General features: G+C 36.0%; 1 protein-coding gene across 4 annotated transcripts in view; it reads right to left on the minus strand.

Annotated features, from left to right (window-relative positions):
* The window catches only part of LOC113226713 (protein doublesex), a 293,974-nt gene that overhangs the window by 184,816 nt on the left and 84,292 nt on the right, over positions 1-24,866 (minus strand). The window contains exons 2-3 of one of the 4 annotated variants that reach the window (XR_003310133.1): positions 3,906-4,049; positions 2,470-2,551 (exon numbers count right to left, since the gene is read on the minus strand). Coding sequence is in view for 3 of the 4 variants with exons in the window: in XM_026459433.1 (XP_026315218.1) it covers positions 2,457-2,551; positions 3,906-4,049 (239 nt within the window). In the remaining variant the exon portion in view is untranslated. Of the gene's footprint in view, positions 1-2,418; positions 2,552-3,905; positions 4,050-24,866 lie in introns of those variants that run through there. The other 3 variants (XM_026459433.1, XM_026459435.1, XM_026459432.1) reach the window with 3 other exon arrangements.

Here is a 24,866-nt window from a genome sequence, read left to right on the forward strand (position 1 = left end):
CAATAATTTTTTGTAGTGGTGGGCGTTGAAATTTTTTTATCCTGCCCAAATGGGCGGTGAGCCCAAAAGTTTGGGAACATATGGTTTAAAACAATAACTTAAGTCTCAAAATAGTTAGGTACAAAAGTGGATGTTACTTAAGGCCGCTTTCTATATTTAATCTCAATCCATAGTTTGGTGTCTGAGCTTGAATAATCAATCCGAATCCTATTTTTACTATTTTAATCACCGATCTATGGATCGTTATTCCGATCTTTTGTTTCAATCCATCTGTGGGAGGGTCATAGGTTTGACAAATCGGATTTTGAACGTGTTCGATCGATAGCGATCCTCCAATTTTGACCGATTGTACTGTGTAATAGTGTGAAAATGGCAGTTGTTTCAAGTGACATTGAACAATTTGCTCAGTTATCGGACTAGAATAATAGCGACAGCGATCAAGAGCAACTTGTGTCGTCAAGAACGTTCAAGCGTATAATTTCATGGCAAGTTTGACTGACGCCGAGTTTACATTCAGATTTAGGAACAACAAAAATCAGTTGAATTTGTTCTAAATGAAATAATGCCATTATGAAAGTCAAATCAAAGCGGTATTTTTATAATTCAGATTATTTATCACGTCATGAATACGAACAAACATCAATTAAACATAAATTGACACAGACATTTCCCCGCCGCCGCCACGCGCCGTCCCTTTATTTTTTATTATTTTTTGGTACTGTTTTTTCCATTGGAAAAGACAAAGGCACTAATGTGCCATACAGCCATTTCCATCCTAGGCCATTCCACCCGTTTGACAATAGACGTTCCGTTCTGTTCCTCGAAAATTCACGTCATTCTTGACGTACTTACGGTTTAAATATTTTATACTTTTACTCACTAATTCATATAATGAACTTTTACTCCGATTGCGTGGAACTAAACGTCAGAGAGGGAGTAAATTTAAGACCGATTCTTTTTTTTAAGGGCGCTAGAACCGAGATAGACATATTGAAATACAGATCCGGCAGCTATCGATGGATCGAATAAAATCTGGATAGAAAAAATCTTAAATCTTAAATTCAGGATCAAATATAGAAAACGGCCGTTAGGAGTCCAAGTTACAGTTTATTGTATCTGTTTTTGTGATGAGGTATAATAAACGTTTTCTTTTTAAATACATTGACAAGTTAGTGTCGATTTTCCAGAAAATTCATCAGTTGGCTAACTGTACGTGTGAATTATATTTTTAATCTGTGTCCAATCTAATGATAGGATGTAATGTCGCAGACACTGTAGTGTCGTTGAAATAGCTTTAAAGGATTAGAGTGACCATATATGAAGTAGGTCGAAGTATGTATTTGGTTTTATAGCTATTTGTCGACTAACTATAGAAAAAATGTAACAATTGAACGTAGTTTATATAATACCTACGAATTTACTTTTAGGCCCGGCGCCTACTCTGACGGGATGGGACGGCAAGGGATCCTTCGGCATCCTTACATGCAAGCGCACACTGACGGCATTTATATCGCGGCATCCTTAAACACGCCGCGGCTTTATTGAAATTAGAACTATGTTATAAACTTAACGTATATTACTAAATATATAGGTACAATAGATAATAAATTTAGTTTTACATAAATTTAGTACACATATTACCATGACAGCTTAAAAATGGCATATTTGAACATTGTTTCTCAGGATTTACGTAATTATTTTGCAAATTGTACATAAAGAATCAGTTCTTAACAGCATTTCTATATTTTTATGTTGCGAATTCCGTTTTTTTGTGTTTATTTTGCGTAATTGGCGGGTGTGTCGCACCTCTAGTTGCAATATTACAATTACTTATATCCAAATCATTAGATAGATGATTGCAATACTTTAAAAAAGTTCTATGACATCTGAAACGAAATAAGATTTCGCACAACAGACAAAATCGAAAACTAATTTTATGTTCCTATGCAATTCAAGTACTCGATGAAATTTAATATGGAAGAGTAAATTATTGTAATTCAAATTGTAAACTTTTGTTGGGAATTACAATGTTTTTGTGACACCAAACCACTCCTTTAAAACATTTGCAATCAACTTCCTAACACTCCATATAAAGATCTCGGTTTGATTTATAAAGGTTCATAATTTTGTATTATATCATATCATATTTTGACGAACGTCTTTTTATTCTTTTTGTACCGTGATCAATATTTTTTTAGGAAATTATTTATTTTCTCATTATCAAAATATTAACAATTTAAATAATTGCATTACTAGAGGTACAATGAAATGTGTATCTGATAAACTAAATGACGTGTTTCAGATTATATATGAGCAAAATTTTGGTATTTTCACTATACAATTGCTTTAGTGATTGTATTTTAAGTGTTGTGTCGGTTTTTTACTAACATCAGGTACAATGTGACAGTGTTTTGTTTCTCGTTGTTGTTGGGGGAAAACACTAAATATTACTGTATTTAAAGTCCGTACTGGCGAGTCGAGTTCCGCAGCTCTAGTCCGTCGAAGATGTTCAGATTGTGCTTCCTCGCGTACTCGTTGATTATCATCTTCCCTGTGGGCAATAAGAGTCGCATATGGTGGACATTCGCATCGGCTAGAAACTGCATTGATATGAACTTTAAAACACAATGGTCGTAGTTTGGGACCCGGAGGAACTCTTTCGTGTTATTTATAAACGGATTACTCTAAAAACACAGAATATGGATTGTCAATAAGTAATATAAAGAACAATAGAAGTTGAATACGAAATATGAACGGTGTAATGATTAAATTAAAGGTAATGTCTATGCAATTCCTATTATGTAAAGTTAAGATGAAGTTCCAAGTGGAAATCTTTTAGTTTAAATTCCATATGCTCTACGATATATTAAACATATAAAAATTTTTAAGAGCGTTTTCAATATAACGTCACAACGACGAGTTGAGTAATTTTGTAATGGTCAAATAGGATCGTAGGAGGCGAGCTATGCTGTCGCGCCTCTTGGTACGGCAACGGCACCGTGTCATGTACTCCTAAAATATTTATAACCCGCAATTTTAATCAATTTTAAACGTAACTATTTTTTTAGAAAAGGTTTTCACTTTCTATACATTCGTTTGCACAACAATGAAACACTTTTGTATACCCGAATAACGTGTATAACTTTGTATAACATTTCTTTTTTTTTAATGTATAACTTTTTTGTTACCCGAATAACAAAAAAGTCATAAAAGTTAACTGTACTTTTTTAAAAGTACTCACACATTAGCATCAGAACAAAATGTAGCAGCACTTTAATAAAGTGACAACATGTCTTTTGACTGAATGAAAAAATGTCGAATATAAGAGACACGGAGACTAGGCAACCATGAAAACAACTTAACATAGTAAAATTTAAAATTTTAAATACCATATTGGAATCAAGGCATCCAAGTAAGTCCTAGTCTTGGGAACGCGGGGTTAGGAATCCGATATTCAAACAGCGATTTTATTTTTATGTCAATTTTCAAATACTACTGTTTGTTGCGTAAAGAAAAATAAGTAGCTTTTATATTCGCGTCAATAACGAAAGTTTACATTCTCATGACTCTACACTGTACTCCGGTTTATACAAAACTATCAACTGTTCTTCAGGTCCCAAAAAAAAAATCAACACTAAATGAAATTCACGAGCACAATTTTTCAATCATCAAAACAAGTGTTATGCTATATTTTATCAGCACTTTTCAACATGCTTACTAAATTAAATACCTCTACATTTCATATTGGTTGTTATCATTTGAAAAAAAAAACCGAAAATGGACGAACTACTTTTAAACGTGTCTCTGATAGGAGAAAACATGTCTGACAGTGGATTACATAGGTTAATATAGAACAGTACAGTGCTAATAAACTGTAGCATAATACCCTTCGCTCGGCTTCCTACCTTCATCAATTTTTCTAGAAGCCTCGTCGAGGTCGCTGCCTGCGTAGTTGAGTATCACCAACACCAGGGGCATCATCTCCCAGGAGTAGTGAAATTTTTCCAGCAGCTTATGGCAGTTCTCGACCAGGGTTTCTAATGAAACCGCTAGAAGAAAAAGCAAATGTTGTTACATAGGCATATTTCAGTACATTTTACTAAAGCTTATTAATGATAAGGTCTGAAGAATGCTAATTCCCTTGTCAATTTTATAAAAAAACATTTGAATGATATTTAATTTACCTAACTAAAGTAAGAAATACTTTTAAAACCAAATTTGCAGAAGAATTTGCAGGATAAAACCTTAAAAAAACCTCAAGTTTCTAAGTGAAACATGAGGTTTCGATATTTATCTATATATGTCTCTGCAATCACAGTGGGTATGTAGAAAATGCACTGAATTTTTCTGCACATCATCAGCTGAAAAAATAGATTGTTTTAAAACAGTACACATAAGTTTTAAAAGTAGGTTGACTCCCCGTCCTTTCTCATCAAAATTGAATAAAGGCAGCTCAAAACAACGAGAAGTATAAAGAAATAGGGAAGCAACAATGCGACACGAAACCTAACAGTTACTTATTATGAAGAAAATCACCAGCAGTAACAAACAAAAAATAACTATTATAATAAATAGATAAATATTAGACAACATCACTAAAGTAACTAAAGCACTTGTGTTATGGAAATCGGAAACAACGACGGTACCACAAACATTCAGACCCGAGATAATACAGAAAAGTTAGTTTCTTCAATGTCCCGGCTGGGAATCGAACACGGAACGCCAGGGACAGCGACACCATGAAAACCGGTGTGCGAGCGACTCGACCACGGAGGTTATCAAAATAATTATAATTATTTATTTATTTTCTCTCAACAGTAAAACTTTAATTTTGTAATAAAATGCTTGCTGACTAGTGAGTATATTATTTTAGACTACAGATATCATAACAAAAATTTGTTACAACTACAACCATCGTTATAACATGGAAATAGTTCCCGTGTTTCATTTAGTGGAATTATGCCAAGTGTAAATATTTAACTGAAAGAGTCAAATGAATTGTTTACAAAAGCGATCAAGTAGCTGTCATTACTTGAGTTAAACTTACGAAGTTAGATAAACAATCATTTGATACGCGACATGATCTCATGTATTTCTACTGTAGTCGCCGACGATTTTATTAATAATAATGTGCTAGACAACTGCACAATTTGTCTGGTATCAAAATACGGACCTTCCCGTACCGAGATTACCAGAGCAGTGGCATTCAATCTGGGGTACTTCCCAGTACACCCACAACAGAATAACTTCGGAAAAGTTCATTTCCCAAATTAGTTCTACCGGGAATCGCGCTCGGGACCTCGTCATCCAGCGCCAAACCGTTGGGCCGCCGAGGTCGTCATTAATGTGTCATGATTTGTTTAAAAAGTGTATATTATTTTTTTATTTTATTTTAATAACACATTATTAATGTAGGAAATGAAACTATTTTTCGGATCTAAGTCACGTATATTTGATTTTTCAATAGGTTCGGGTTCTTTACAGGTCCCATGGTCACGGCTGGCTGAGATGATAAGTCATCAATCAGTTATGACTAATATTAATACAAACCACCCTGTGTTTCACTATAGTTACAAAAGTTATTAATTAAATACATTATTTTTAAATTTTCCAAAGAAACATTCCACTTTACGCTACGTACGTTTTACAAATTATTTTGTTTTATCGTTATGTGTATCAATCGCGAAAACCTAATCACTCGATATTATTAATATATTAAATACCTACTCGCGTGTTTCGTACTTACCGAGTTATAATAAAAATTTCTTGTCTGTTAATAATAGATCCATAAAAATATTCGATTGTGACTTTTTAAATTGTTAAGTTTCGTTATAGAACACTTACTCTCATCTTAATTTCCAATTGTAATTTTTATATTTTATTGATCTTGAATTGTTAGTTTAAAATGACGTAAAAATTTGTAGCTAAAATCGAGAAACAGGAGAGACATTTTCGCGCGCATGGCGATAGTGGAGCCATCTTTATCGGAGGTGTTTTAAAAGGATGAATGCCGCGGGCTGGCATTCTGTTCCTGATTTTCCTGATATTACTTGCAATAACTATCACATTTTAATAGATTAAGTTACCGATTTGACTTGAGTATAATCGACTAAAACACAAAATGGCAACACTAAATGATATTGGTGGGATTAAAAAGGAAAAAAAGAGGAAGGACAGATTAGCTTCGTGGTGGCCAGTTGGTGCTCCTTGTGGATATAGTGTTCTGTGAATTTGTGGGTTTACCTACGGAGAGAACGGGTGAAGGCGTTTTTTTTAGAAATATCCTTTTAGTGCGTCTATGAACCTATCGTTTTATTTTAAATGTATTTGGTATACTAACACATGACATGAAATTTATTACAAACGTTTCAAAAAATATTCTTCAAAGCAACACTAATGGAAGCTATTATCAGCCTCTAAAAATTTAGACCAAAAAGCGCAGGTTTTTGGCCATATTAATTGTCGTAGCTATAGAATAGAAAGTCATACGACAAGTCATAATTAAATATGACCTTATGATTGTATACTACAAGGGACAGTACTTGGATTCAAATAAATTGCTATTCATTAACTCATCACTAAGCGGTGAACCATGTCTTCGACTGACAACTTTCTACGGCAGATAGACACCCAGCTATAATCTCCCAGCTATAAAAAACAATCATGTGAAATGCGTAAAACTATGACCGCGCGATATAAAAGCTCCCTTCTGTGCCAAACGACCAACCAGACGCATTCTATTGTTCCCATTGTATCACAGACACTAACATTTTACGTCTTACGGGACTAAAAGCGTGACGAAGAAGAAGGCAGCTGTCCTACTGAATACGTTTTTATTGTCGTAGCACAAAAGGAAAGTCGTAACTATCCGGTTCGCTGTTGATGGTTCCCGACTTTTACGTTACTCTCGTGCAGACAAAAAGTTGCTACATAAGACTTTCCTAAAAAGAAGACCCAAGACATTAGCACAGATTACTTAACAGTTGCTACGTAACAGATGCATCACTCTGATACTAAATCGAAAATAACTAAGGTTCAATAGCCTACTAAATCTGACTAATGACACCAGGCGCTCAGAGAGATGAAAATAAGGTTGCCTCCGTGCAGTCTTGCAGAGCAGAATACTAGGGTTATACAAGGATTGTAATGTAGAGGTGTAGAGCTCTTGCACTGTCGGCGATACACTCAGCCGTAGACACTTGACATTATTGTTTATCCGGATATACTTGGCATCTCTGGCACTAGCCCGGAGAGCTAGTAGAGGATGAGCTAGACATCTTTCGGTCCCTCCGGCCGCGTAGGAATTTGGGAACTGGAGAGACGCCGTTCATTCGGCGTCGGGAAGTGAGCGTGCCTACAGCTCCGGTACCTATTTGAAAAATAGGGAGGGTGCTGTATGTGCCACCCGAGGCGGCTCACTTTACAGGGAACCGGCGGATGCAGTCCGTGCATACGTGCTGATCCGTTCAGGACCCGACTTCGATGGTCCCTGTGCGAGTTCGCTCGCCCATTACGCGTACCCTTCCCGCATAATCAAGAGGTTGATAGGGAGGGTCACTATGAACAAAACTAATGTAGAAAAATATAGGACTGTTTATTGTACCGTCGTTGTTTCCGATTTTCATAACACAAGTGCTTACTTTGGGATCAGAGCAAAGTAAGTGTGACGTTGTCTAATATTTATTTCGAAATCACGGCCTCTGCTTAAGAGACGGTAAGTCAAACCGTTAGGCTACCACCGCTTTTGTGACAAACTATTCAATTTCATGAATGTATACAAATGTACAGCTAGGTTAAGCCAACTAGGCGGAACGGTTCTCTTCCCAAAATTATTTACTTTTCTTTTTCCATATTAAACATTTTTTCCAAGATTAACATGGTGACCTTTAACCACACAGGCGTGGTACAGCGGGAAAAGCGAATGTGTACCGGGTTGCATAGAACTCAATAGAATGCTTTGCGCTCGCACCCGCCTCGCGTTTGCCTCAAACCTAGCCAGTGACTGTTTGTCATAGCGGCAGAGTGCACAAGAATTCGAACATTACAAACATTCCCGGTCTTGGAACGCTCCCGCTACCGCCTCTGTGTGGCCAGAGCGTTAACCTCAATTATTCCAGATCACAGATTGAAGTTCAAAATTCATTCGAACGAGGAATGGCCGTGTTTAATTTCGCTCGTAGGCTTGTCCAATTTGAGGGAATGCAAGACAGTTTCGCTCGCTCTGCTTCGATGATGACGTAAGTGTATAATTTTCAAGAGTAGCTGTGACGCCTTCAATTACCAATGTACAACTAGGACGCCGTCAAACCGATTTGACAGCATGTAATTAATGTGACTGTTGTGTGAAACAAGAATGGTTTTAAGGGTAACTGATATTTTAGTTTGTACAATGTAAAAATTACCGTTATTTATTCAGTATTGACACAAAAGAGTGACAGTCTAAGTACTAGGTTTGTATCTAGATTAATTTGATGTGCCTGGGTTCCCGCGAGGGGGTACTTAAAATTCTGGCAGCTCGCTTTTTGTTGCTTGATAAACACGAACGGTAAAATGTTCTTAGTATTTTTGGAAAAAAAAGAAGTGCGACGAATATATCTTGTACTTTATGTTACTAATGTCATCCGTTGGAAGGTGAACTTTCAGAAGCAGCAAAGTTTCTTGTGAAAGAGTTCGTCTATGGAAGTATTACCAACTTACCAATTTCTGTCGCCATCCAGTAATGTGATCATTAACTACTGTGTTCCAGTTTAGAAGGGTAAGGACGCTGTTGAAATTACAGGCACATGGGACTTGTCAGCTTATGTATCAGGGCGGCGAGAGCAGTGGCAGTGCCCCTCACATATTTGCGATCTATAGCTCTGAGTGGCACTGCAACTGCTATGGACAGGCATGTCGTTTACCATCAGGCGCACGACTTATTCGTCCCAGCACTTGATATCACAAAAAAAAGAACTACCTGATGGGAAATAGTTACCACAAAAGAACTAACGAAATATTCTTAGTTATTAAAAATGTATTCTCAACTATGAGACATAAGATCGTAACTCTCCTGATGTACAAGGGTTTGCGAGAAGTGTACGGATGCGAGAAGTGGACGATTACAAAGAGAAATAGAGAAAGAAATGTGGTGCTGGAGGCGAATGGAGTAAATAAAATGAATTGAGATGATATGAAATGAAGAAGTTATAAAAAAGGGTAAGCAAAAGTAAAATCTTTTGAAGACAAAGAGAACAGAAGGTGGAAAATGTCTGGACATTTATTACGTAATGCTGAATTTATAATAAAAAATAAATTAAAAACGCAAATATTCAGCCTCGCACTGGGGAAACCAATCGAATCGAAACCGGAACATCTGCGTGGCAGTCCAGTATGGTAACAGTTCGGTCATGGAAGCAGTTAATAATATAGGGGAAGATAGAAGGAAAAAGAAAGAATAGAAAACTCAGAATGGCTTACAGTGAACAAATAAGGAACGTCAAGGTAAGCAGCTAAGAAGAGGTCAAGAGTGTGGCTATGAACCCTGAGGAGTGGAGAAGGCCACACCAGCAAGAGCGTGGCTCGTAAATAGAAGGATAAAGATGATGATTAAAACAAGACCGGATTGGAATTCGATTGCAACTGATTGTGTTGATTCTCTGTAGCGTTAAATCTGGAAGACAGTATTTTAAAGTTTAGGATAGAACTAGCTAGGGTGGTGTTACGTATCCAGGCGAATTTTTGAAGTGAAGGAATTTTAGTAGATTTAGTACTTGCTACATGAATATTCAGCTTTTTAAAAGCTGTGGTAAGTAATTAAGTCTACATTGTCATCGACACTAACTTTAGAAATGTCTTGAAGCGGTTTCACTTCCACTTTTACGATTTCATTGACGGAATTTACTCGAGCCATTAAATTCAGTCCCTTAATTACCGTGAAGTTTATTAATATCTTCATTTTGCGAGTAATTAGCATACAAAGTTGGTATATAATGAAGACTGGAATTAAATTGTTGTATGTTATTAAAACTTGAGTTTATGCTACATATTGTAGTGCTATAGAGGATGATTATAGTGACGACCGTACAATTCGACTGTATTTTTTTTTTGTTTGCATGTTATGTCATAACACTGCATTCTGTCTGCATTTCTGAACCGATTGAGTGTTTTTTTGTTGCATAGAGTGTACCTTAGCAGTGGTCCCATTTACATTTTGAAAAAATTTCCACTTCTAAGGGTGGCAAACTAGGAGATGAATGACATTTGAAGTCGGTTTTTGTAATACTCTGCACTGAGATTATGTCCTCTATTTTGTTCTGTAGGTGCAATAAATAATAAATGAAACTCAACGCATGTGTGTTGGAGAAAAAAAGGTATTTTTCTCAAACATGCTCGGAAATGTTTTGCATTGCTTTCAAAAAACGAACAGGGAAAGTTTGTCATTTATGAACCGTGCGACTTCTTCCCAACTAAGACTTGCAAAGTAAGTAAGAAAATTCATTATTGTCTACTTCTCTAAAATCTAAATTTATCTACGATGAACTAACTATATGTATAAATAGGCAAAAGAAAAACTCGTACAGCTAGCTGTCCAGTGTTCGTAATTGCGTGAATTAAAAAGGTGGTAAAGTAAACTATAGTGATTTGGTATTATTTTCTGTTTTTTCGTGTTTTTTGTATTTTCGTCGCGAAATTAGTTCTAGTGAGAAGAGCGATAACGAAAATACAGTAACGGATAGCAATCTGTCTTAAATTAGGAAGAGGCAATATTAATCATGAAAACCTGTTTGGCGACATGACCAAAGTAAGATACATGAAAACCGATGAAATTTTCATGCACTGGAGACCACACGAACCAGAAATTCAGCAGACTACTACTAATTTCCCTGGAAAAACGTCAAGCATTACTTTTGATATTAATTAATATTTTTTTAATTTTTTATTATACATCTTTTTCTCTGTAGTCTCACACTCACATTGTTTGAGAAAAGCACTATATAAGCCTCGGCAGGAATGGGAATTGCTTGACTCGTATTAATACACTTGTAATTGTAACTCATACTCGTCCAGCAATCCCTGACTTCCCGGCCTCTGCAATAATGTACTATATCGTTAACTGTAAAACAAAATGCAAGGCTGCGCGATTTATTTCATCGTGAAAAATGTAAGTTACGTGTCTTTACATCTACGGCAACACCATTGCTAGACTTGCTACCCTTGCCGAGCGGGTCGGCGTGTTCAGTAAAGCTGGATTAAAATACATTGCAATACAATATAAAAGCGCAATATATCTAAAAATATAATGACAGAACATTGAATTGCTAAGATAATAGTAAGTAAAGTAATAGTAAGGCACCTTGTGAAGGAGTTCTCGTCCAGGGAAGTATTGCCACCTTACCAACTTCTGCCGCTAAGCAGTAATATGATCATCACTGCGTTCCGGTTTTGAAGGGTAAGAGTGCTGGTGAAATTATAGGCACATGGGACTTATGTCTCAGAGTGGCGAACGCAGTGGCACTGCAACTGCAGGCGCACGACTCGTTCGTCCCGTCACTTGGTATTCATAAAAAAAAACACTAGGTCTAACGACAAGCGCCGCTGCTGCCCAACGCATGATTCGCCTAGTCACTCTACATCCTCAGAAAGGTGTCATATTTGTGGAGAGGTCTTACCCGTATGTAAAAACTACTTTGCAGTCACCAGCAACAATATACAGGTCAAAAGCACTTTAAGTCCTATTTCACGACAAAAAGTGGGTACTTGGCAAATAGACTTAACTCGTATACTACCTTTTTACGCCGCCACAACTGTCCGGTAATAAAATCGGTTCCACCCATTGTACAGTGTCCAGCACAATAAGCGTAACAAAGAAAATAACAGCTATTACAAATCCTCAAGGTCTTAGTTCCAAGTGTTGCGTCTTTGGTGTACTTTCGCAATGAAAAGTGCTTCGCCTCAAGTAATTCAAAAATAAATAAATATCATATTAATTATTGGCAATATACAACTAGTATCAGAGCGAACATTGTATCACTAATCACCAGCAGTGAAAGAAAAAAAATTGAAGAAGAACAGCAATGTTGGTCTATGTCTTCAAAACCAGAAATTAAAATGTTCATGTAGTGGGGATGATAATAGCAGCCAATGAGATAGAACTATTTTTAAATTAGTAATGCATATTCCAGGCGAGTGTACTTCGGTTACAATTTTTTTGTGCGATTTTGTAACTTATAGCAAAAGCATAAGATTTCTAATGTAACTGTTGTTAGAAGTACATAACGTTTCGTTAAGAACCGTGACGGTGAATTAGATGGAAGACGCAGTAAAACCTCTTTGCTACAATGTTTCAGCAATACAAAGAAAATGTTTTATGAATAAGTAACTACTCTTTTAAGTACCCTTAAGTGCATTAGAACCACTAAAATTGTGCTTAAAGTAGATAGATAGATAGATAGATAGATAAACACTTTATTGCTCACACACAAGAACAAGAATAGTACATAAACAACTTAAAACTAATGTGGGCAAAGGCGGTCTTATCCTTAAGAGCGATCTCTTCCAGACAACCTTTGAGTTAGAGGAAAGCTAATCGGAGCGAGAGACGTAGTGTGCCAATTTTACAAATATAAAAATAAAAATATAAAAAAATAAATTGTATAAATTAAAAAAAAATACAAAATAAATAAATTAAATAAAGTATTTATAAAATACACACACAGTAATTTATAAAATATTTAATAAATAATGATATATTATACTTACGTAAATGTATGTATATATAAATATACCTAAATAAACTTTAAGTTAACTTATACTTACTAATAACTTATACTTACTAATACACACGTTGCAGACTAGGACCGTGATAAAAGATATTTACGCAATCCGGTTTTGATAATAGATAGCGACTTAGAATGTCGGATTTCAAATGGGAGATCGTTCAATTCAAAGCAATTTTGCAGTCTTAGTCGTAAAGGAATCTTTGTAATACTTTGAGCGAGTGAAACGAGGCTTCAGTAGGTTAACCATTTTAGACCTTAGTTCACGGTTGTGATCATCCCCGAGGAAGCGAAAACGAATCCTAAGGTGTAGCGGAGTACGAGAGTCGTTTAGAATATTATAAAGAAAGTTGAGAGCGCGCTCCTCACGGCGCAACTTGATAGGGAGCCACTGAATTCGGCCACATGATCGAACTTGCGCAATCCGTATATGAATCTGATGCGATGATTCTGTAGACGCTGGAGTTTGCTTAACAGATCCTCATTAAGGTCAATGAAACAGACATCAGCGTAATCAAGAATAGGTAAGAGCAACGATTGCGCAAGTTCAATCCTGGTCCTCACAGGAAGTAGGTTTTTCCGCCGCAATGACCCAGAGGCAGCAAACACCCTCCTACTCACCTCAGCGATATGTGGTGACCAAGACAGAGTGGAGTCAAAAAGAACGCCAAGATTTTTAACAACATTACTGTAAGGCAGAGGGAAGGAGTTGAAGAAGAGCGGGGGAATAGTGGCATTATTTAATTTGGCGATTTGCTTCGAGCTTCCAATGACGATGGTCTGCGACTTGTTAGGATTGATCGTAAGGCCATAGGTTCGACTCCAATCGTATATAGTCGCGAGATCGTCATTAAGTTCGGCGATTAAATTGTCCACGTGAAAGAGTGATCAACGGCCTGCAAAAACTATAATATATGGAGGGAATATTTGTGCATTTTTATGAGGGTGTAACACCCTGGTCAATTTCCGCCGGAAGTAAAAAATGTTCGAAATTCAAATAAATAAGATGGCCGCCACACAAATTTCAAAGTCTCCTATCACGGAAACTATTAGAGATAGGTAGGAGGTGTTCGAAGGAATGTCATAGAGATTAATAGTGGTCAACTGCCAGGGTTAAAAAAAACAAAATGGCGAATTCAAAATGGCGGCCGAAGAAAAACTTGCTTCGATCCGGCTGAAAATTGGTATGCGGGGGTCTTTAGGAGTCGCCGGATAATAATTTGTAGTCAAAATTTGTTTTTCGCCATTTTCAAATATGGCCGCCATAGAAGCATTCGTTGGCGGCAGAAAAAAAATGCTGATCCCTTTGAAAATTGGCATGTGGGTCTCTAGGAATGCTTGATAGTAATTTGTGATCAAAAATGGTTTTACGCCATTTTTTAATAGGGCCGCCATTTAACTACTAATAAAAATTAGCTCTAATTCAACTGAAAATCGATATGTGGGGATCTCTATAGGTGTTTGATAATAATTTGCGGTCGAAATTTATTTTTCGCCTTTTTTCAATATGGCTGCCATACAAACTTTTTTGGCGGTAGATTAAAATTTCTTCTAATTCGACTGATAATGACATGGCTTCAATCAAAATTTGGGGTAAAAATTGTTATTTCTGCCGTTTTTCGATATAGCCGTAATTTTTTATGTAAATGGCTATTGAAAAAACTTGCTTTGCTCGGACTGAAAATTGGCACGAAAAGATTTCTAAGATTGTTTGATAATAATAATAATAATAATAACGCACACACTCAACATAGCCCCGCACTAGGGAAACCCTGTGTCGCGGGTGCCATGGACACACACATAAACAACCACAAATTACACCCAAACTCACGAGAGAAATAAATGTAGGTCATACAAATATTTCGCCCGGCCCGGGAATCGAACCTGGGACCTCTGCGTGGCAGTCCGGCATGGTAACCGTTCGGCCACGGAGGCAGTTAATTAATTAATAATTAGTGGTCAAAATATATTTTTGCAATTTTTAAATATGGCCGCCATTAAAGAGCTATGTCAATTTTTTTAAAACCAATAACCTGACTCGATAAATTGTCGTCACGATCTAGTGGGAACAGCTAGACACGACAGTCGTTCAACGATAAAATAAACGTCCACGATTCAGTCAGGTCAGATAGTCGTGATAGGTATAGGAACAGAGTAGACGCGACCGTCGTCCATCTATAAATAAAACGTTACGACATAATGGGTACGCGCCCTCTGAGTAAATTCATGGTAGAGGCACGGTATTCTTTTAGTATTTCAAGGTTTTTGTTGGAAAAAAGATTCACGTACACAGACACTTTTTCACATTAACACGACATCCAATTATTACATCATGATCGTAAAATATTAAACCATAAATTCCGTAATCATTTACGACTAGCATGTTTGCCTTTCAACGCACAAAGGTGAAGACCTAAGTTATCTAGGAGTAGATAACTACCTATTAAATGGTCGGTATAACAGTATTTAATGTACTTATAACATCGTCAAGCAATTACTTGTCATTTTATAGGTAATACGTAAGTGTCAACATAGATATAGGCAAATGAATTTATTCGTTTTATAAATAACTACACCGATTGCCTGTAAGGAATATTAGTACCAGAGCAACGGAATTTTTTTATTTCTATATTGGCGGGAATCGAACCTGGTGCATGAAAACCGATGTGCAAGCCACTTGACTACAGAGATCGTCAAAATAAAGTCTTGTATCTCGTGTGTGTCTTTCGTGATAGAAACGAGAACATGTATTTCATTTTTTTAAAGTATTTGTTTAAATTAATTATAAATCTCCAATATATTGCTGCTAAATATTCGTCATTTAAAGGGATGCAAAGTCCTACCACGTTGATTTGCTATGGATCTTTCAGTATTATTATAAAATCTGTTTAATTATAAATTTCGTTATTTTTTTGTATAAACCAGATGGATTTTGGTAAATAAGCGCATACAGTAGTATACAAATTTAAACGGCATGCAACGGTTTAACTTCTAACTTTGAAACATTTAAATTAATGTAGTTTGTGTTACATCCGCCATTTTGTTTTCTCATGTATTAAATAAAAATTGTAATTTAAGTTTAAAGTTTCCGAACGTATGAGGTTATGCCAAAATTATATTGTTCTCTTTTCTCAAAATCATTCTCGCGTTTTTTCTTCGTGGGTTATCGTTTGCTACTACATAAATGCTTGGTGTTTGCCTATAACAACAAGTTCTTCTGATTGATGGCATACTTCCCGTCGGTCCGACTTACTACACTGGCGAAAAACGAATATAGGACAAAGCAAAATGGCTCCAGGACCGAGGATGGCGACTCACGCGGTGCTTCAGATACAGATAGGATAGCATTCAGATAGGATTGCAGCGATGCTAAAAATAAATTCTAATTGGGCAGAGTGGAGGTGCTCCTCTGTATTTTCAGAGTCAGAAGCGCCTATCTTTGTTCTAATTTCGAATTTCCTACCATACAATGGAGCGGATCCTGTATAAACCTGAAAAGCATGCATAGTTAAAATATGACTACTCTGCAGAAAAAATTTCATAGTCGATTCCGGCGAACAGCATCCTCTCTTGTGAAGGGAATGCGGGATATTTTCTATACAAAATGCTTCTTTACAAAATGCTCATTGACACAAAATCTACATTGTTCAATGATTCAATGACAAAATATCGGATTGATTGAAGAGGATGTGATCACAAGCTAAGCCTTTTCTTTTTTTGGGGCAGAAACCCAGCACACTATTCCTTTTTCCGCATGCGGTTAAGGATAGAGTTGGGGAAGAAATTCGGTTCGAAAATACGATTACAACGAAAATACGACTCTATTGTGCTAGAAATGATTGCCACTGACGAAAGTAGATTTGAGGAAATACTAAACTTTATAAAGCATTACCTACTTTATAACTGCATAAAATTGTTTTTATTCGAAAAAACAGTTACATTATTATATACCTTAATTTTTTCCATAGAGGGTGCAATGCGTATGAAAAATAATGTAACGTTTAAGAGCTCTTAAAATATGCTAAACTTTTAGCTCGTTGTCTGTTTTAAAAATGTCAGTGAAGTAACTTTAGATCGGAGGTGTGATGTGACTCAATAACTTGGACCCTTTCAATGCGAGTGAATAGGCATTACATAGGTGTGCATGCTCCATCATCGACCTCATACTATAAATCAGAGGAGGTGGAGGTAAAAAAAACTTAATAAGAACATGATTGTAATGGTCGACAAGGGTGTAATGATCGACATAACAACAAATGATCCATTTTCTTTCTTGCTATAACGATATATGATATAATTTTCAAGGATATAATCACTGATGGGATATAATTAATAAGTGGTATAACAATGAAAGGTAATAAAGTAAGTAAGTAAAGGTAGTTTCATTGTATAGGTTTAATAAACCTTCAGTATATTTTTGCTGGTAAAATTACGGGCACATGGGACTTGTCAACTATATGTCTCAGGGCGACGGGCGCAGTGCCCCTCAGATCTTTGCAATTTAAAGCTCTGGGTAGCACTGCAAGTGTTATGAGCAAGCGTGTCGCTTACTCACTGCATCATAAAAAAATAAGAAACCTTAGATAATAATTATAAATTACTATAATTAATAAATGGTATAAGTATCATTAATAGCGTAACACAAAAAAACTGTAAATTAAAACCATTTAGAGTAAGTAAATAAATTGGGTCGATCGAAGAAATCAGTCCTTCAGAAATCTTTGTCTCGTAAGTAGCCAATGCCTGCATTTCCTTTTGAAAGCGCAAAACGATTTTGAGTTTCTTATTGGAGGAGGCAGTCGTTCGAACATCTATCTAAATAAATAAAATCTTTTGTTTATAATAAAAAATAATATAATAAAAATAAAATATCAAGCCCTTAAACACCATTTCGCTACAAGAAGAAGCAAGCGACGGCTGGTCGCTGTTACCTACTCGCAAAAAGAAACCACAAGGTGGTAACGCACCGATTTTGCTTATAGTACATGTGCTTGGTGTTTGCCTATGATGAAAATATTCCTAATTAATGAATGAATGAAATATTCTTTATTGCACATAAATTAAGTAATTATGTAGTGTTGAATGGGGGATCCATCCACATAAATCCCCCAGGGGACTGTAGCAGGGGATTCAAATGGACGGAGGGGAAAGCTTCGACACGCATTGTCAATCAACTTCCGAGAGCATTAAAAAAATTACTATTTAAATAAAATTCAACAACTTTACGTGAAATGATAACGTTAACAGTTGCATAACATTCCAAACACAAACCGGTTAACCGCTGTTACATTACATCGGAACTGGCCATCTGTACGTGCGACGCCGCGGCTGCTGCTCGGCCAATGGCAACCATTCGCCACGCCTACCGCGCTCGCGATTGGCTGATCCTCCAACTTTGAATATAGACCCGCTTTTTTCTAACGCCTACGTAAGCTCGGCGTAGTTTTCCCTCGTTTACGGTGCAGAGAGATAAGGCCGAACGTATAGACGACTTGTTTGAGTGTTGCTTGTTTGAAATCAGAACGTTGTGGCCAGTGACTTTTCTACATTTTAAAATGGAGGGAACGTTTTGATTATGATTTTTTAACAATAGTGCCATTATTGTTGCTCTACCTTTGTTACCAATTTAAATAATAGGTACATGATAATAAAATTAATGCGCTATTGAAATGATCTCTATAAAAAATACAGATATTATACTATGTTCTTAATTCGAAATTTAGTCATGTGTACAACTTTATTCAGTGATTTTCTTTTATAAAATATGAGATGCGTATTTGCAAATAGGTATTATACTGCATCCAAATTGAGTTATTACTCAAACCAACCTCCATTCTATTCAAATTTTACTATAGTATCGGCATGTACCTATATAAATATTTATAAATTATTGACGAACAAAGCATTTAAACGATGAGTATTATTTTATTGTATTTTTTTTAAATCTCTTTAATGAGCAATGCCTACCTTACGTATTGAAAAATATTATATAAACACTTTTTAAGAAAAATACTTTACGTAAAAATATGATTTTTTAGGTCTTCCATTAATAAAAGACATGTAATTTTAATGTTACTAGTGTTGTTGTAAATTGTATTTTTTATGATAGCAAGTGACAGAACGAACAAAATGTGCGCCTGGTGGCAAGCGACACCCCTATCCATGACTATGCGCCCGTCACCCGGGAACAATAAGTTAACAACTTCCACGTGCCTGTAATATCACCTGCACCCTTATCCTTCAAAACCGGAACGCAATAATGCTCACATTACCGCTTGGCGGCAGAAATAGGTACGGTAGCAAGCAGTATTTCTCTGGATGAACTCAACAAAAAGCTCTACTGCTATTTGTCTATAGTCAGCTATATAGAATCCAGGAAGAGACAGTGGCGTTGATTTGAAAAGTCGTAAACTAAATTTAAGTTTATTGCATCTGCCTATTCCTATATTAATAACAAGGGAAGAACTAGTGTTGCGACGACACTTTTAAAGAGCTATCAATATGAACGTCACATAAGAATAACTGGACTTAAATTTACCCGATTAGTTTGCCCGATTTCACATCATGTAGGTAGTAGTTATGCTTTTAAGTCGAAAATTACGTTTAGTCGAAAGTTACATTTTCGTTTTTTTTTTAATCAAACACTTATAAGTAGGAATTGGCAATACAACAAACAACGCTTCTACCACGTATGGGCTCAAGGGCCCATAAGTTAATGTTGTATTAAATTAGTGTTGTGTTGCTAAAAACATTACTTTGTACTTATACAGATTTGTAGGTACAAAAATCAATCTACGAAATAGGTACGCTCAAGAAAAATCTAGCTTTAACCAGTAATTATTAGATTTAATTTTGTTTGCGCCATCTGGAACGACTCTATTCGGGATTTGAAATGCTTATAGATATACATTTTTTTTTGTTCTCATAAATTACGAAAATTACCTTAAAAACAAAAGTTACTAATATTTAACGCGTGAGGACCAAATGTTATGAAAAATGTAAGAAATTTAATGTAACCTGGTATTACATACTACCTGAAATTTTTCAGTTTCTAATTGTGGACAGCTTTTTTATTGATAAAAAAATAAGTATATTAAATTGTTCAAGAAACTCTATAATATTCTTTATTGCTAGTTCGTTTTTTGGATAAAATATCAGTGATTTTTTTTCACAAATTTCACACACAATGTCGTCGTATTATATAACACAAAATATATGTCGTAACATGTTTTTCTTTCGTGGTAATATCGCGATTGCAACAAATGTCATAGTATTGACGACATTTTACGATTATAACGATTATGCTTAGGCATAATGCACATACGGATCATCATTTCTGACATAAGCTAGGAACAGGTCTCAATAGACATTAAGTTTATGGCATCGACTACAACTTTCCATCTGGTGAACGGTCTGAATATTTGTCGAGTTGTATTTTAAAAAAATACATGGAGAAACGTCAAAATATAAATGGAGTAATTTACGGTTTACAGTATGCCATCATGGTACAAAATGTAGATCCTCTTATTAGAGGAATAATCGGGTGGAGCGCTTATACGTTAAACCGTGGCGCGTTTTAGAAACACGGTGTCCCAAATGATTTTGGTAATGTAGCGTTCAAGAGCCACACGGTGTCTATAACGCATTTTCATCCATCATTTTTAAAAAATACATTTTTTTAACCGACTTTAAAAAAAGGAGGAGGTTCTCAATTCGACTGTATTTTATTTGCATGTTACGCGATAACTCGGGATTTGTGAACCGATTTTGACGATTTTTTTCTGTTGGAAAGAGGGTACCTCGGTAGTGGTCCCATTTAAAATATGAATAAAATATTCCACCTCTAAGGGTGGCAAATTAGGGGATGTATCCGGTTTCGCGCACTTGCCGGGAACAGACTTCAATAAAACTTGGCAAACAGATGTAATGCCACGAACTTTCTCTGACCTCAAAGTTTTATAAGTACTCTATATTGAGTTTTTTTTCTCCAATATCGTTACGGACACCGTGTGTATCTCATCTACGTCTGTGGTATTTTTCACTTAATAGTTTGGACACAAATTATCGTATCATCTATGTCAGTGGGCCTTTAAGTTTACCACTTGTACGTGGGATTCTATTGTTTATTACACCTATGTCAGCGGTTTCTGTTGAGCGCTTGTACAGTGCAACTATTTTCTTATTATCTCTCAGCAATCGTCGTGTTTAGGCTGCTGTCGGATTACTATAACTTGCCTTTTGCACTTGGTGCGAGCCGGACACATTCAATTGACTTGCAGGTAGGTTACTGCTCTTTACTTTGGGTATATTTTTGTATTAAAAGGGAAAATAGTTTTACAGGTCTATGACGTTCACATAGAAACTAAAACAACAATAAATTACCATAGTTCTGAATTCAAATTATTATAGATGGGAATGGGAATTTGTATTCGGGAGCACTTGGAAATTGAAATTGTAGCAGTAGAGCTTCTTGTGAAAGACTTTGTCCAGGAAAGTTTTTTTTTTCGTAATATCAAGTGACAGGACGAAGAAATGTAATTTCACCAGCACCCTGACCATTCAAAACCGGCACACTGACATTACTGCTTGGTGGCAGAAATAGGTAAGGACCAACTTCACAAGGAGCTCTACTGCTACTTGTAATGTTTATAAATATTTCAGTCAATAACATAGGATATATATTTTTACAGTTTTCTGCAACAGCCGCGTTTGTCCTTGTCTGGATCGTTAGGCTTTTATTGCGTTTTAATGTCGACTATAATTCATCACGATAATGGCTGTTACAATGTTTGCAAAATTGTTGTACCTAAATGTTGACCTATTCGAAACTTTGACTTGATTGGTTGCTAAAGTATTCACGTATTTACGAGTCCAAGAAATAAATTGCAAACTAACAGCATCGCAATTAAAACTCGGAATATTGTTTATCTGACAGACAGAAAATTTTTTTGGATCAAATTAAGGTCCCACCTCATGCAAAAGTTCTGTTATAAAGGGTCTTCCAACAATAATAGGTTTCATTTGCATATGTAAAAAAAAACGAGTATTTTTAAGCGAAATCACCGGATGTTTATTTAATTGTAAAGAGGAAGGTATGCCTTTAATAATGACTAACAATATCAGTCAAATGGCCGCCACGGCTGCGCTTGCAAGGCCATATTCTTTTCATGAAATTTTCCATCACCAATTCGCACATTTGCGGCTGTAAGTCCTCGATAACAAGAATTCCATCTTTGAGGTCTTGAATTGATTGTGAGCCATTGGCATAGACGTTATAAACAAGTCCAAAGAGGTTAAATCTCAAAATCTCGGTGGCCAATTGTGATCGCCTCTTCGAGAAAACACACGGTCAGGAAACTTTTCACGCAAAAGAGCGATAGTATCGTCACTTGTGTGACCTTACTTTTTCGAAAATGAGGCTGAAACAACTGTTACGGTGAATGGATTGCACTATCGAACGATGATTAATGATTTTGTATGGCCAGATTTGGAAGATATAGTGTATATATGGGTGACGTTTATTTTCAACAAGATGGCGCTACGTGCCGCACATTTGCCTGATATTGTTTTCCATTATTAATGACATATATACCCTCCTCCTTGCAATTAAATAAACATCCGACGATTTCGCTTAAAAATACTCGTTTTTTTACATATGAAAATGAAACCTCTTAATGGAAGACTCTTTACAATAGACGAATTTTAAATGACAAAGAAATATGACATCGTCAAATCAAACGTAGGTGGCCTGCGGCAAGCATGGGTCCGGGAAAGTTGGCGTGCCTCATGGGTAGGTTTGTATTTCTTTGGTGCAGTAAAGAACAAAACCTTTGCAATTACTACATATTGGAAATGAAAATACAATTTTTCCGAATAAAATATAATCGCGTACATATTTGTTATTTTTTTTATACAAACTAACGCTTCCGAAACTTTTGTGGGAAAACAAATAACACGATTTGAGATCCGGAAAAAATCATTTAGAGATTTCATTTTCTCTACTAATATAACTCGCAAATTTATTTCATAAGTTGATTACAGACAGCACCACCATTTCAGGTTACGAAAGTACCTAAGCAGCCGTCACCTTTATACCAAAAGCTTTCGCTTTATCTTAGTATACAACTTTAATGTATCTGTAATTATGTTATCGCCCTCTTATACCGCAGTACTAAAAACTAACAGCATGTTATAAAATTAATGGTACTCAATTAAAACAGTTTTTATTTCGATTCTGTGAGAAATGCTCTAATTTTCACAGCAGCGTTTATTATAACACAAATTATAATGGTACCTGCAAGAACCACACCAATTACCAGGTCTAAAATTATAGAAGTATTTATGCTATGAGTTCTAGAACAAATATCCAAGAGCACTGTTCAAAACACTCTGGTTTTGTATCACGTGCAATTTTGTGACGGAACTGTCCATAACATTTGCAATACCACTCAGAGCTTTAAATCGCAATGATCCGATGGGCACCGCCACTGCGCCTGTCACCCTAAGACATAAGTTGACAAGTTCCATTGCGCCTGTAGTAATTTCACCAGCACCCTTTACCCTTCAGGTTTTTTGGCGACAGAAATAAGTAAGGTAGTATATTCCCTGGAAGAACTGTTTCACAAGGAGCTCTACTACTACTTTGTTTTAATAGTTCTTTTTGACGTTTGTTTCGTGCAAAAAAAAACCTTCTTTAAATAATAAAAATAACTCACACTGGCGCAGAGTCGAAGCGTCGCGTCGCGTCCAGTTTTTCAACTACAACGTCTGGCGACCCCTCGCATTAGTGTGCCCGGATCATAATGTAGTCGGCGTCTGACGCCTCACTGCGCCCAATTAACTGCTCGACTTCAACCAAGAGTCGTCTCACGTCGACGCGCGTTTCCATATTTGCATAAAAAAAATTTATACCTTAATATTGGGCAAATAGAGATGAATATGCTATAGGCGAAAAACATGATGCGTCGTGACGCTTCGACTCTACAGTGTGAGTTGAGCCTAAAATATGTACATGTATCGACGATGATATATATACAAGAATACACTTAATAAAACTTCTTTCCTCGAATATGTCCCACCGGGAATCGAACCTGAGACCTCCTCATTCAGCGCCCACAGTATGCAAGCCGTTGGAATATCTTGAAAATTAATTATCGTATGATAAGAGAAAAATATGAGTTATATTGTCGGTTAATACAAAATTACTAGAAACGGTATCATTAAGGTATCGGTAAACAGGTATCGAAATTATTATTTTATGACGTACAAAATGGTAACTCTTAATTACAGTTTTCAAAAACGCGTGCGAGCGCTCAAAATTAGAAATCATATTAAACTATGTCAAATTATTTTCTCGAATCTATTATTAAAAAAATAAAAGAATTTAAAAAAAACTGTAGATAGATAATAGACGTCGTTGCTCACACACAAAAAAAAACAAAAACAGTACATAGACAACTAAGAATTAATGTGGGCAAAGGCGGCCTTATCGCTGAAAGCGATCTCTTCCAGACAACATTTGAGTCAGAGGAGAACTGAACAGATAGGGAGACGCAGTGTGCCAGTGGTAAAAATTTGCAATGCATGATTAAAAACTTACACTATCACATGAAATAATAAGTGGCAATAATATTATATACTTACATATATGTTTATTTATACATATAAATATGTACAGATTTATAAGGTAATTTACATACCAAAGATATTTCTATTAGTCTCCTGTAAGATTTGTATATCAAAAATGGCCGCCAAAAACTGATGTCATAATGTTTCAACTCGTTTATGACTCTGTAACGTTAGAAAGGTGTACCGGATGAGTTTAAGTGCACATAAATTTGTTACATCACCACCGCTATAAAATGTCTCTTGCTTTAACAGCTTTGCTTTAGGTTATAAATGTGTATAAAGGTTACATGACAGGTGTGTAACGTATATAAAGATTTAACGAGCTTAACTAAACGAGTATATAATGTATTTTCAAGTATAAATAACACCCGACGATTGCATTTATGTTTCACCATATACCAGCGTAAAATACGTGGTATCAGCTAAGTTGACACGTTGTTACCAAATGAGCAGCGAGAGAACTTTTAAAAAAATATATTTATT

The sequence above is a fragment of the Hyposmocoma kahamanoa genome, unplaced genomic scaffold, assembly GCF_003589595.1.
Source record: "Hyposmocoma kahamanoa isolate Upper Pololo Valley unplaced genomic scaffold, ASM358959v1 192, whole genome shotgun sequence".
Taxonomy (NCBI): domain Eukaryota; kingdom Metazoa; phylum Arthropoda; class Insecta; order Lepidoptera; family Cosmopterigidae; genus Hyposmocoma; species Hyposmocoma kahamanoa.